At 38.8% G+C, this 15,400-nt stretch overlaps 1 protein-coding gene across 1 annotated transcript in view; it reads left to right on the forward strand.

Annotated features, from left to right (window-relative positions):
* Positions 1–9,332, forward strand: part of GRM3 (glutamate metabotropic receptor 3) — a 216,310-nt gene extending 206,978 nt beyond the window's left edge. The window contains exon 6 of the mRNA XM_019749770.2: positions 8,778–9,332. Within this exon, the coding sequence (XP_019605329.2) occupies positions 8,778–8,851 (74 nt within the window). The 3' untranslated portion in view covers positions 8,852–9,332. The remainder of the gene's footprint in view (positions 1–8,777) is intronic.
* Positions 9,333–15,400: the final 6,068 nt, after the last annotated feature.

The following is a 15,400-nucleotide window of genomic DNA, read 5'->3' on the forward strand; positions in this document are numbered from 1 at the left end:
TGGAACCTTCCAGAGAAGGCATTTCTGGCATAGAAGCACCTGGCCACTCAGAAAACATTTATTGAAACCGGGAATGTTCCTTCCAATAGCAGTATAACTCAGAGACCCAAAAGTCCTAAACTCATGCTTGTAATGCTGCCCCCACACTCACACACATAAGCAAACATCCCTTGTATTGGGATGAGAAAGAAAAGAGGTCATTCTTTATTTTGTGCAGCTTTAGAAACAATGGGGCTTTCCAGAGCTGGCTCCCAAAGACAGGCAATCAAGAAGGTATACTGCAAATGCCAGCAGAACTGCATTAATTGTGAAGAAGGCAAGCTGGAGATACACATGAAGCTATGCATAAAACCCTATAGGACCCCTGAAGGTCAGAATGTTGTTTTCCCCGATATGAGTTTGTATCAGCGTAGACTGGGGAGAGAGATGAGCAATGGAATGTGCCCGATAGTCTTCAAAGCCATTTTATACCCAGACTTGGTCCTATGGGGATAGGTGTTTCTCTTATTCATGGTGGTCATTCAGATGCACGAATGTCATTACCATTAAGATCAGCCAAGAGGCTTCCACTAACTAACGATACCCAGATTTGGGTCCCCAAGGAGCCGTAGACATATGGAGATTGATTTCTTCTGCTAAAACCTTGCAGAAAGTCACTTGTCTAGGTGGTAATGTGTGAACTGCTCAATTAATGGAATTATTCTTTATTACAAAGCATTTTCACATTATAAAAAGAAAGTAATAGTATAAAAAGATCAAGTGAACAGTCTCTTGGACTCATGGGATAATTTTCCACAGAGCTGCAGCAACAGAAACCAAGCACATGAGCACCACACTTTTCACGTACCAATCACCAAGCCTTTGAAGACACCCCCGTTAGGAGGGGGTGAGCCATTGTTCAATTACAAATATGACTTTATAAAAGAAAAAAAAATAACACACAATGCCCAGGTTTCTTCTGTACAGTGCAAGTTCAGAAAAACAACACAATACGCCTGCACTTTACAGTTCAGGGAGTCCCATAATGACACTGTGTGCTCCCTGCCCAGGCAAATTGGCAAGGTATTTGGCAACACACACTGAACTGATGGTGTTCACCACAGGCATAGGTATGCTATAAACATAAATCCTCGTGGGCCAATCCAAGAGAAGCCTAGATTACTCAGCAAGGTAAGCCATCTGCTCCCAGGCTAAGTATACCTGGTGCATCCAAATCAGATAGATGTCGATCCATTTTCCCTTTGGAAAGGAATGTCCATAGCTTTCCTGAGAATCTCATTCCATTCCCCTTCACTCCCTTCCTCATTGAGGATGACAGACTAGAGAGTCTCCAGCTACAATAGGTAACCCTACAAATATCCGCGAATTGATGTTTAATACCTCTCCTTTCTTCTATTTAACATTCCCATTGCATTTGTCTCGCAACCACTCTTTTGCATCCCTTAAGTCATTTTCTCTTTACCTCTAATATTCAGCTGATTTTCCCCAAGCAAATATAGCCCACCTACCGTGTTTCCCCGAAAATAAGACTGAACTGGAAAATAAGCCCTAGCATGATTTTCAGGATGACATCCTCTGAATATAAGCCCTAATGCATCTTTTGGAACAAAAATTAATATAAGACCTGGTCTTATTTTCGGGGAAACATGGTACTTGAATAGTGACCAAACATACTGGAGCTGGAAGGGAGGCTAAGGATCATTTATTCTTACCAAGGTCCTATCGATTAGATACTTTAAGGAATTTAATAACTGAAGTCACAGATAAAACTCTCAAAAGCTGCTATGTGGCTCCTTTGGCCTCTCTGGATTTTCTGCCTCAGGTCAGTTACAAAATTCATGGCAGAGATTATTCTGACAAGGAGAATCCTAGTATCTGCAAATTCAATGATTTTTTTTTTTTTAAGTCAAAAGCTTTCCCCCTTCAGTGCCATATGTGACAGCATCTTATTCTACCAGCGAGGGTACAGATTTTATTCCTCTCAAAAGCCCATGTCAGGGAGTTTAACAGCATAAATCGTGTCCGTCTGAGACCCCGGTGATCCCTATATCCGGGCTGTACACAGAAAAGGTGCGGTGTTCCAGAGGGGCTACCCACACAGCTTTTCAGAAAATGAGCTTTGATAAAGACAAAGAAATATGATTAATGGTGACCAACTAAAAGTTATGTCAAAGGTATCATTTTTCCCATTTAAATAGTTCTTTAAACACAAGGATCGCTTTCTTGAATTAGATTACATTGTATAGTTCCCCTTCTGTCCTATATATTTGAATGAAACATCAACTCAGTAGCTCAAAAGGGGTTCCTAAGCCAGAGTTCAATATTGTATGAGAGATACCTATCGTCATGTGCATTTCCACGTAATCACAAATATATTAACACCTTTGGGAATGTGGTACCGTGATCCGTACTATGAAGACATGTTAACTAAAAAGGAAATATGTATACAATCGAATACGGCCCATACATTCACTTAAGATGATCCACGCCTTAAAACAAAGCAAGTACAACACTTTGTACTACGCTGTTTCTCCATCATATTTCCTTTTCATTTTGTTTAAGTGAAATTCTCTGAATAACTTCCCAACATGGAGATATCTGTGTGTCTATACCACAAAATGTCTATCATATGGAAACTTAAAAAGGTATCTTCTATACTTGGAGTAATTACAGAGACTTTAGGGGAGGGACCTCTTAATAAGTAAATATGACCAACTGGATGAATAATTCACTTGTTCACTGAAGAAACTTTAGGACCTCAGCACAACTGTAGGCACTGGGGATGTTAGTAATGAACAAAACAGAAAAACCACGCACTCACGGTGCTTGCATTCTAATCGGGTGAGAGGCAGGGCAAGTCAGACAAACCAATAATACTTAATATTTCAGGTGTTGATAAGTGTAGAAAATAATATGGGACATAAACAAATTGGGTGTCCTGGGTACAGAGAGACTATTATTTTATATTTTTTTATAGAGTGGCCAGGGAAGGCATCTCTGGTGACATATGAGACATGAAGGAAATCGTGTCCATATCTGGGGGGAGGACATTCCAGACAGAGGGAACAGCAAATACTAAGGTCCAAAGTTGGAAGAACATCCAAGAGGCCAACGTGGCTGGAGGGAAATGAATAAGGGTGAACATGAGAGGAGACGAGGATAGAAAGGGTGCAGATGATGCAGGACATTGGGGGTCACTGTAAGGACTTTCGCTTTTCTATTGAAATAACTGAGAAATTATTCAACAGGTTTCAACAGAAATGTGGCATGAACTGACTTTAAAAGTATCATTTTCGTCAACTTAGCTGTGGGGGCAGAATATAAGACGGGGAGCAGGCAGAGACATCATTTAGGAAAGCAATTGTAGTCCAGATGTAGTCCTAGCTTAACTCAGAGTGGTAGCTTGGAAAACTAATAAAGTGTTCAGATGCTGTATAATTTGATAGTAAAGCTAACAAGATTAACTCCACTAGACAGAAGGACTAATGCCTGACATTATTTTATTCAAGTTTAACACTTATGGCTTCTGACTTTGATCCCTAGACATAGTAGCACATACCGCTTATATTAGGTATTTGAGCCCCAGGGTGAATGAGTTTCTGATCTTTGCCTGAAAATGCATTTGTATGGGAAAGAGTTCTGAGAAACCAGAGATGGTGAGCAACTAAGAGGAGAAAAGAAGAAGAATGGAAATCAGCATAAGAGTACAAAAATTATTGAGTCCTTTCATTTACAAATTACTTATTGTGTCCAGCATGGGTTTGTACTTCTTGTGGGAGGGAGAGAGAATAAAAGAACATGATTGGAAAGAAAGCATGACAGCATAACATGGCAATAATGGACGTAGGGGTTTACTTGAAGACCAAGTGGAATTTCTATTGATAAGGTAATTAAGTCAATCGTGGGTTATAAAAAAGGTACATGCCATATTTCCTCTTTCCATGAATCTTATCTCACAAGAAATGAATCACTAAATGGAGAAGTCTTTGCATTCATAACTTCTAACTCCATATTTGGAAATTAAATCTTGGGTCTGTAGACTTTTATCCCACATTATAAGGAATATGGTTTCCTCTTAAATCTACTTTTAACAGTTTAAGACCATTAAGCTGAGTATCTAGCCCACATTTCTTAATAATAGATTCGCTTATCTTTTACTGTGAAATCTCTGACATAGCAAGACTATCAAACCAGTGGTGATGTCTTCATCTGCTCAGACAACATATATTAATTAGCAGATGATTTTTTTTTCTGGAATGGGACCAAGGGAGCCTAGCACAAGTAAAATTAAGGTGATGAATAAGAAAACAAGTTCAATAACAAAGCAGGACAAGGCAATCAATGGCTAATGGAAACTGGATTCCATGACCATGGAATTAAAATATCCAAACAAGCAGACACGCTGTGAAAAATTATTTGGGGTCACCAGGATCAAGGAAATGGAACAGATGGGGACAAACTGGAATGTCTGTTCTGTTTAAATGTTTGCTTTATTCTGTTCCAAGTCTCATATGTTACACAGTTAAAGTAACATACTGATTCTCAGGAACCACATTTTAGCCACTAAAATGACTAACATACTTGGCATTCATAAGAATCTATTAAATAAATACGTTTAGCATTGATTGAGGGCCCAGTTACCTGGAAAAATAAGGTAATTTTCTCCAAAGCCTGGCCAGCCCAAGCATTACTGGTGTAAGAGAAATGGATTCCACCGTGTAAAATGAAGCTGCCACTTGGTTGCATTGACCTCCAATGATTCACTGAATTTGTAAAGCAAAATATGCTTATCGATGGTGTTAATTGCAATTTTCTGACTAATGGTGGGACTTATTAGGTCTTTTTCAGTTATCTTCGGTTTTCACTTTGAATAGCAAAAAGCACCACCTTCGCCTAGAGTAACTAATAGTTACTCCTCACCCCCATCCCAGGAAAGGCAAAAATAAGTCTGCAGCCTCGTATTTCTGACAGAAAGGATGATTATAGAAATCTGCTTAATTGCACTTAAGAAAGTGGTCTAAACTTACACCATTAAAAATCTCATGAGATTTTTAGAATAATAGCAAAAGCTCATCATAAACACACACAGAAATCATAGTACTTTGCTCTTACACATATCTTACTGCCTTGGGGAATAAAAGATGAGCTAATATGGGAGACGTGTGAAATATTTATGAAAGGCAACATAATTGAGATACTAAACCCATAAAACAGTAATTTCCTCTACTATATTCAGCAGCATGTACAAAAATGAGAATAACTTTTACATAATAAAATAAAATGCACTGGCAAAAGCTACAGATGAAACAGTAAAAGAGAAGCAGAAAAATACAAATTACAGTTCCCTTCAATCAACTAAAAAGTGCTTAGGGGAGAAAAACAGCTGCAAAAAGAGTCTTGGGAGTGTTTTTGCTGTTGTTATTCCTTGTAAGAAGACCGTGTATTTATATTGTCTTGCTCTCAAATAGTTTAGACACTCTAACATAGGGCATGCCCTTTAATGTCCCTATGAGGCAGATAGATAATTCAAAGTTATTTTGTGAACTCCCATAATGATACCCATGGAATGTCTAGTAGAAGATTATTTGAAACTATAACTTGAGGATTTTTCTATGCAACTATCTTTGCAGCCCTGTAGTTCTTACCTACCTACTCAAAATACACCTAATTTTAAGAAATTAGACTGCAGTGAGCAAACCGACCGTAAGAGCACACTTAAGAAGAGCATTACATCGAATTCCACAACACTATGGAAAACAGCACAGTGGGTGTCTGGAAACCCTTAAAAATGAAGGTAGACAGGGTATTAGACAAGCCCCAGGTAGACAGAAAGGGGCCTTAGCAGACCAGTCCCTGGTTCGCCCAGACTTACCCCCATGACACATCACTCCTCTTCAATCTCTGAAAATGAAAAACCTGCACAGAAGTAATAAAACTTGATCCTGGAAAAGATGAAGAGATTAGTCAAAATGTCAAAGGCAGCATGCCTGCTAGGGGATGCTCACAGCCTGAGCCACTTCCCTTTGCCAGTCAATGCCAAATGGGGCTGAAGAAGCAGAGAGACCTACCTATCCCCAAACAAGGATGCCCACAGGCCTCACATTTGCTGGTTATTTCTTCAGGTTAAAAGAAATGTTTAACCTTGGTTCCCTTGGTTCCCACATTCTTTGAATGAAACCATTTATACAATCATTCAGAAAATATTTATAGAGAGTGTATTCTATGACCAGCAATGGGATAAAATAATGAAAAAGAAAAGCAGAGCCTTTGCATATTTTCTAGTCAAGAGTGTAAGATATAAGACACTAGCAACCACCACCACAAAATCAGTTTTAAAATTGGATACTGGGACAGAGTAACTGGTTGGCTACATTAGATTAGGTAGTCTGATGACAGCCTTTTTCAGGAGGTGAAATTTCAGATCTGGATGACAAGGAGCCAGACATGTGATTGAGAGAAGGAAGAACATCCCTGGGAGAGGCAACAGCTACTACAAAGGCCTAAAGCTGAGAAACAGACATGCTGTGTTTGAGGACAAAAGCAGAAAGGGGGGTGGGGACGTGAATTTGGTAAATACAGAAAGAGAGGCATGGTCTGAATCACCCTGGATTTATAAACCAGGGTAAGGAGAGCACAAAAGGAAGCCACTGGAGGTGTGCAGGTAGGTGACTTACATCTAAAAAGACTCTTACTGCTGTATGGGGAATGTATTACAGGAAAAGTGAGTGTGGAAACAGAGATATAGGTGGTACAGCTGTCACAGCTGCCAGATAAAATAATGGTGGATTGGCCCAGGGTGATGGATGCAGAGACAGAACTAGTTAGATGTGGAGACAGAGTTGATTGGACCTGATGCTGGGTTTGACGTGGGAGAAGGAATACAAAAAGAAGGAGATATAGATGTTAGACTTTTGGTTTGAGTAATTGGCTGGATGGTGAGACTTTTCACTGACGAACAGGAGACTAAACAGGGACAGGTTAGGGAATCAAGAGTTATGCTTTGGCCACTTGATTCTGAAATCGCTACTAAACATCCATATGGAGGTGACAAGTAGACATTTGGATATTAAGAGGCTGCAGAAAGAACACATATTAAATGGACAAAAAGTGCTCTCCTAGGTTTCCAGTGAACTGTGGTTTGAACCTCACTTCACCTTGTTTTTCTCCTGCCTTATCCAGCTTTGATGAAGCCAGAATTAGATAAAGTATTTGAAGAAACTTTGCAAAGAATAAAGCAAAGTCCTCACCCTTGGAATTATTATCACTATCATTTTCCATCAAGTATTCATCTGGAACATGCTGAGTTAAAATACCTTGGTTGTGGGGGTTTCGGGAAATGTAGATTATGCCATCCCAGACCCCCAAACACTGTAGATTTTAGTGGGCTCACATTGTAAAGAAAATTGAAGCCCATCATTAAGATGATAAAAGGAAAAACGCTCCAAAAGAGTTACCATGTCACATGACTGCAGTGTAAACTTAGGTAGCCACACAGACTTGACTTTATAGACTTTCTCACATACCTCGCCCGGTAATGTACGCAAAATTGAGAGGTTGTAGGTTCCCTGGTGATGGGCCTGCTCTGACTTCAGTGCCTCAGATATGGTGAATGCTCCTCCACTGAAGGCCACGTAATCTCAAATTTCATAATTAGTTTCTCCTTTGTGTTTAAAGAAATTCCTATGAAAAATGCAATTTTATGGGGCAAGAATATTTCTGCTATCAGGCATCAGCACTGTAGCATGAAATTCGTTTATGTGATTATTAACCGAGACATATGTCCTTAAGGATTAGGACAGCTGACTGGTCAGTTTGACCTGGGCTGTGGTCAGGTAGACAAAAGGATCAGTTCCTTCTGGCAGAGTATGTCCAGAAGCACAGGCCAAGGGATGGGACAGAAACAGCTCTAAGAGGTAATGCAGGGCTATCTCTAACTGACTGTCTTCGTGACACAGCTTCATTCCATGGAGAATGGGGCTCCTTGCTTTTGTCCTCATTCAGTAAAAAGAAAAAGCATTGAGGGTGAAATAGACGTAACTTAGCTGTACCCAGGTTTCCCATTAAAAATAAAACCTCCAAAACATGTTAAGAGCTATGAATTGTATGTAGGAATAGTGCTATAAAAAGAAAGAATATACATACCCATATTATACTCACACCCTGACACTGTTGTCACTATTGCAATTAACAAGAGCATATCCCTTTGGAATATCTTCCTTTCTGAGAACTGCTATGAAATTCAAGTTCTCAGCACGCCAGCCTTGCTAGAGTTTTCATGAGGTTATCCACTTGAACAATGAAAATAGATCGAACCATTCTCTAAGGCAGTAGAGTTCACAGATGACTCGTGGGAACTACGTAAGAGCCATCCCTGCCCAGAGAGAACCAAATTAATTAAGGTATTGAAAACAGTAATTAATTTAATGATCTTTAAGAAAATTACAGTGAGCTTTTAATTTGGTACATTGTATTTTAAGCAGTTTATAGATTACCAAAGCTCATTTTAAACCCACAAGTGACTCCTTTCAACAACGATTATGTTTATAAACTTTCTCCAAGGGGTATGATATTAGTGGAGGTGTGTACCAGGATACAAACTAATTGGGAGCAGAACAGATTTAGAAAGTTGACCTACTACAGCACTAACTCATTTAGCATTTTCCAAAGCCAAGTTAAAATGAGCTTTTAACTTTCACTGGTGTCTGGGATGATCCATGCCGTTACCCATGTGGCCCACTTAACTAACATGGAATTTTCTGTCCTGCTTTGTTTTCCAGCCTCTGCCAGCACCTATGTCCCCACGGTGTGCAATGGGCGGGAAGTCCTTGACTCCACCACCTCATCTCTGTGATTGTGAATTGCGGTTCAGTTCTCGTGTTTTTAGACTGTTAGACAAACATGTTCACGTGCAGCTCCAGACTATGGAAACAGAGCAAAGGAACAACCTAGTACCTTTTTTTAGAAACAGTACAATAAATTATTTTTGAGGACTGTACAGGCTATAGTGATGTGCTAGAACTTTTTAGGCTGATTTTAGTGCCCCTACGATTAACGATTCTCCAGAACATGGAAATAACCACTGTTTACAGAGCTGAGTGTTGGTGACAGGGTCTGACAGGGTCTGTCTACTAAAAAATACGGTGGCAATATTAGGTAACTTTTTTTCCTATGAAGTTTTTTGTAGGTTCTTGTTGTAACTAATTTAGGATGAGTTTCTATGTTGTATATTAAAGTTACATTAAGTGTAACAGATTGTTTTTCTCAGCACAAAATAAAAATTGTCTGTATTAATGTAAAGATATTGAGAATAAAACCGTCAAGGTTTTCCAGCATGGTGGATAATGGTTTGTTCTTTTTGGATCACTTCAGGTAATTTGAGTATGTTGACTTCAGACCATTTCTACTCTAAATGTTGGAAGAAACTGCCTAACTGTGCTTCTCTTTGAACACAAGCTGTTACCCTGCTAGAGAGTTGGGAGCAGATCAGGACTTCTTCATGGATCATAACGATCTGTGAAATTGACTGATGACACCATAAATATGAAGCCATTTCAGTGGCTAGAAGACAATACATATATTGACTTCATTAAGCCACAACTGTATGGTAGCCCAGAATTTGCCCAGATAGGGCTCCGAGGCAAGGAAAGAGTTCCTATATTCTGAATGCAGAGCCTATGGCCTGCCAGGGAAGGTTTAATGGCTCTCATTTCCAAAAACAACCTTAATTAATTAGTAGGAAAGGAGATTGGGAAAGCATCCTGACATTCCACTGGAAAATCACTCACCACTCATAGCTGAATGAGACAGTAAGAATGCAGGATATATTATTTTTCCAATGCTTTTCCAAAGTCCTAGTAACAATGCTCAGGCACACAGGCTTGTCAGTAAACTTGAATATTATACTAACCTAAATAAAGCAGTGACCAGAGAAACCATGAATAAGCAAAAGCTGGCATATTCTTACCAATACTGCCCGATTTCTCCCTTTATGCCTTTTAGTCACAGATCATTTATTAATGTAGAAAAATTTACTGAGAACCTAACTTCCTATCCAGTCCTATGCCAGGTGCCATGGATAGAGAATGCATTAATTTCCTATAGCTGATATAACAACTCACCACAAACTGAGTGGCTTAAAACAACAGCAGTCTATTCTCTGACAATTCTGGAGGCCAGAGTCCGAAATCCAAGTGTTGGCAGGGCCCCATCCCCTGAGAAGCTCTAGGGGAGGACCCATCCCAGGCCTCCTTTAGCTTCTGGTAGTTGCCAGCTTCGTTGGATGATGGCACATCACTCCAATCTCTGCCTCCGTCTTCCCATTGTCTCCTTCTGTGTCTGTTTCTCATCTGTGTGTGTCTAACCATGATACTTGTCGCTGAAATCCCGGATGATCTCATTGCAAGATGGTTAATGACATCTGCAAAGGCCCTTTTTTGAAATAAAATAACATTCCCATGTTCCATGTTCTAAGGATAGGATGTTGACATGTCTTCGGGGAGGGGGCTGGAGGGGGCACTCTTCAATCCATGACAAAGACAAAGAGAAATAAGATGTAGTTCCTGGCTTTAAAAAAGCATAAAGCTGGAAAATATTCTATGAGGGAACTATGACTGAGGAAGATAGTGAAAGGAAAGATGAGGAAAAGCAAGGATATGAGAGACCCACAGGCTAAATAACCAGGGCTTAGTTAATCAAGACAATTTTCAAAACATCCAGAAATGAGTAGGTATACAGAAGCCAACAGGACTGGCCGTGAAGGAATAAAGTCAGAAGTAAGATGTTAGAAATTCTCTTTTTCCTTCTGGATGCATTTGAATCAGCAACCTAATCAATCCATCCAGAACTTGCCAGATGTTCAAAGACAACAGTGCTCACCAGACCCTGAATTCTTACATTAAAATAAGAACCTGGACTTTTAGGAGTGGGTGGGGTAGGCTGGGTAATAGATTCAATAGCACGAGATGGCAAAAAAGAATTCTGCTGTGAGTGAAGCTGGCAGGAGTGCTAGATAAATGAGCTGAGAAGGAGCATCTGCTCAACATAAAGGCTGAGGTAGGCTGACTGAGAGAAAATAAAGTCAGTCTGCTGATGGAATGTGACAGTCTGAGGAAGGCAATTATCAGATGGGTTTTTCCGAGACACAGCTGATGCCTAAAACAATCAAATTGATCATGGATCTTTTTAAACAAGACAATTAGGCTGTGGGTGAATCTTGAGAAAACTGTTTTTGATGGCTGAATTTTGATCTATGGCCACTTTATTTCACACCCTGCCTGTACACTGAAAATGCACTGACAGCTCTCATCATCTTCTCCTTCCCTGCCACAAGCATTGTTTCCGATTTCAAAGTGCATCATCTAACACATAATCCCCAGAAATGAAGTTTAAAAAAATATTCACAGTATGTATGGAAAATAGCTGCCATAAAAGCTTTCTTTACATAAGCCATTAAAGAAAAATAGGTTGGGGGTTGATTTTTTTGTTTGTTTTTACTCCAGTAACAACATTTCACCCTTCCAGAATGTAAAACTGGTTGAGGTGATCCATCTTTGCAAAAACTTCCTGAATTTAAGGAACTCAAGCAGAACGATATATTCCACTCATAAAAAAAAAACAAAAAAAAAAAAACCCATATCAGAACCTAGCGATACGGTAGATTATCATTTGTTTTCGAAGTCTTTACAGTTTCTGAAATGCTGTGTCCTCTCCAGTTTAAACAGTTAATACATTCTCTTGCCCACTCAGGTTTATCATGGTAAAAGGAAAAAGGTCTCATTTTCAAGCTGTTCAGCAAGCTGGTTTGCGAACCACACAGAGGACAGTTAAGAGAGTGGCTGAGAAAGGAGGTAATTCCCCTGAGAAAGGGATTGTCAGTGTCCCTTTCCAGTCTTCAACTCACACTCTCTCTCAGGTAGCCCCCTGCTTTCCTCCCTTATTCACCATGACAGCTTTGGGACGCTGAGCTCTTCAGCAAAGGGCTGTAAGCATGGAGAAGCCAAGAAAAGTGAGGCACCACGAAGAAGGAACACTTGTGTGGATTATAACCATCATTGCTCTAACAGCAAAGGCCCCACCCATGAATAAGACAATTATCACTCCTGTTCTGTGACAGAAAATTTACCTTTGCATAATTCCCATTAGTTTAACTCATTTATTTAACTCAACCAATGGTAATATAAAGTCAGCCATCTGAGATTAAGGAAACTTTGCCCCTCTCCAAACCAAATTTATCAACATCCACAAGCTGTTTTAGACAAAGCTCTTCTTTCGACAGTTATTAATAAGAGGAAAACTGCAGCAAATTGAAAGCCTTACTGGGACATTTTGTTCAAGGAAATTGGAGATCTCTTCTTTGAACCACCAATCATTAAAGAAATCCTAAATGTCTTTTGCAGCTCAGTACGTCTTAAAACAAGATTTGGTAAATGTGTGTGGATTGAGGTGTGTCCTTCCCAAACCCAAGCAAAAAACCTCTCCAGCGTTGGGTCTTAAGAATCTACGCCGAAGCTACTTTGTACATCAACATCCCCTATTTCCATATGGTTACTTTAAGTGGCTCTATTACAAGATTGAATATTATCTTCAAATCCAGTTACCTTAGCAATAAATGTTAAGTGAACCCTAATGAGAAAAGGCTTTTAAATTAGTCTTGCTGGTTTACTTTGAACCAGGTCTCTTGCTTTATTTAGTTTTACCAGTTGCTAACCAATAACCATAACTGAGTCCAAAACGTACAAGAGGAACTCAGAATAGTACCTGGCTTTGTCTTTGGCTGGGTGATTAAATCATCAAGAGGGAGTGATGGGTTATTTTCTTCCTGAACATCTTTAGAGACTTGAGAAACTTTTAAGGTACTAAGCTCCTAAAGGGCAAAGACTCTGTGTGTGAACAGATTCTTCTGAACAATTCTGCTTTTGGATAGCAGTGATTTAAACTAGGAGTCAGCAAACCAGAGCTCACAGGTCAAATCCTAGCCTAGCGCCTGTTTTTTTAAGGCTTGTGAGCTCAGAATGCCTCCACAATTTTAAATAGTTGGGGGAAAAAATCAAAAGAGGAATAATATTTCATGACAAGTGAAATTTAACTGAAACTCAAATTTCAGTGTAAAGTTTTATTGGAATGCCGCCATACCCATTTGTTTACATATTGTCTGTGGCTGCTTTCATGCTACAATGGCAGTGTTGAAGAGTTGCAACAGAAACTACATGTCCTGCAAAGCCAAAAATATTTATTATCTGACCCTTTACAGAAAAAAGTCTGCTGGCCTCTGATCTAAACAACCGAAATAGTAATATCAAGTGCAATAGCAGTATCAATTGATTTCTAATTATTCATCCCCATAACAAAGTTTTATTTTCTTCATTTTTGATCCTAAAATGAACTCATCTGAAAATGTTAAACCAAAGCAAATAAAATCCAGCAGGAGTATAATCTCTGACCACTTACTACCGTGTTTCCCTGAAAATAAGACCGGGTCTTATATTAGCTTTTGCTCCAAAAGACACAATAGGGCTTATGTTCACCAGATGTCATGCTGTAAAAAACATGCTAGGGCTTATTTTCCGGTTAGGTTTTATTTTCAGGGAAACACAGTATGAACTCCATTTTAGCATCCAGAGAGTGAGTCAGGTGCTGGGAACTTTTTTTTTTTTTTTTTTTTTTTTAAGTTTATTACCCTTGGGACTTATTCTTTAGGACAACCTTAATTTAGAACTTGGCCTTTAAACCTGAGATAATATTCATGGTTACTATAAAATAGATGTGAAGGTATTTTAAGTCGTCTCAAGGTCTACTCTACATACCTTTTGTGTAAAAAGATAAATGTGAGCAACATCGTGACTTTACACTTGACAATGAAATTATCTTCCCACCCCAACTCCTAGGAAATGTACTTTCATGAGGAAGAGAGAAATGATCTGCACATTAGCCTCTCATTAGGAATAACAATGAGCCACAGTAAGTAGCTCTATTGACAGGTCAAAGGACAGTTGATCATATTGGCCTTGAAAACCACAGTCAATCATAACCCATCCCCTGGGAATCTGGAGACCCCAGTTTGTAAATTATTGGACCCAAGCAATTCTTCCACATAACCATTTAAACCACCTTTTCTCCTTGGGAAGAAAATAATGACAAAAGGCTACACAAAAATACTATGAAACATTTTTAATCCTGGAAAGGATTTGATTGCTAGTAACCAAAGAGAGGGAAAGTCAACAAGAATAAAATTCAGTCAAGTGAACACATATCAAATTGCTCAACATTGTGAAATGGCATGATATAATTTATCCAAAGAAGACATAGTCTCATCCAGTGGAAAATTGCCTTAAATATGTTTTGACAGACTGCTAAGAGATATTATAGGTGACAGTTGACTTAATAAAGTATTTAAGGCTTCAAAACTGTGCCTTTTAGAAAAATAACAAACAACTTCTTCTATTACTTCAGGGGGAAAAGAAACAACAAATGTCAATTAAAAGTCATAGAAACAAGATAATTCGTCTATGCCTTGCAGTATTCCAATGAGCTTTGCAAAGGCAAGACTTAAAACCAAAGTGAATTTTATAGCCAGGACTGGTCTAAATGTTTTCCTCATAATATTGTTTCCCTCATAGTTCTTTAGTGTTTGGAATAAAATGGTAAGCACTGGGATCCAAAAAAAAAAAAGGCAGCTCCATTCCAAAGATGGGACTGAGCTGATGAAATTTATTTAATATCTAAAATTAGAAATAAATAAATTCTTCAATACCAACTGCATTTTCAGAGAGTTCATTAAAATTTAAGGCATTTTGACATGTCAGAGATTTTAGTTCAGTGACAGGAGAAGAAAGAAGCTACCTGGAGCAAATTCCAATTATCTCTATGGCTTGGTACATGCATGTTGCGCACAGTCGATAATGAAGAGACTGACAGGTGACTGTGCAGAAACTGCCTGACTCTGTCCAGCTATACAACTTTGGCAGGGTTCCTCGAAAAGGGTGCATTTCAAATGTATTTTCATTCTTCTGTTTAATTTTTGGCCAAAATGGGCAAAGGTTCATCAGCACTGTTAGCAAGATAAAAATGAGGAGTGCCAAAATAATTTCTTCTTTACAATAACATTTAAGAAATTAAACAAGAAAAAGGTTTATATTGAGTGATGTTCTCCCTGAATCTTACAACAAACAATAAAATAATGGCAACCTCACCTATACTTATGAATCCAACAGTAGAAGATATACACAAAGCAAACATTCATTCATTCAACAATAACAGCATGGTCCAGTGTTTTACCTATCAGCCAGATAAATGCAATTATTTATTTTCTCCCAGTTTCCTCAAAAATAAAGACATCACCTGCTAAATCAAAAGTTATAAATATACCTCATTGAAAGACATGGGGCAAAACATTCAACAAAAC

Source organism: Rhinolophus sinicus, linkage group LG09 (assembly GCF_036562045.2).
Source record: "Rhinolophus sinicus isolate RSC01 linkage group LG09, ASM3656204v1, whole genome shotgun sequence".
In the NCBI taxonomy this organism is placed as follows: Eukaryota; Metazoa; Chordata; class Mammalia; order Chiroptera; family Rhinolophidae; genus Rhinolophus; species Rhinolophus sinicus.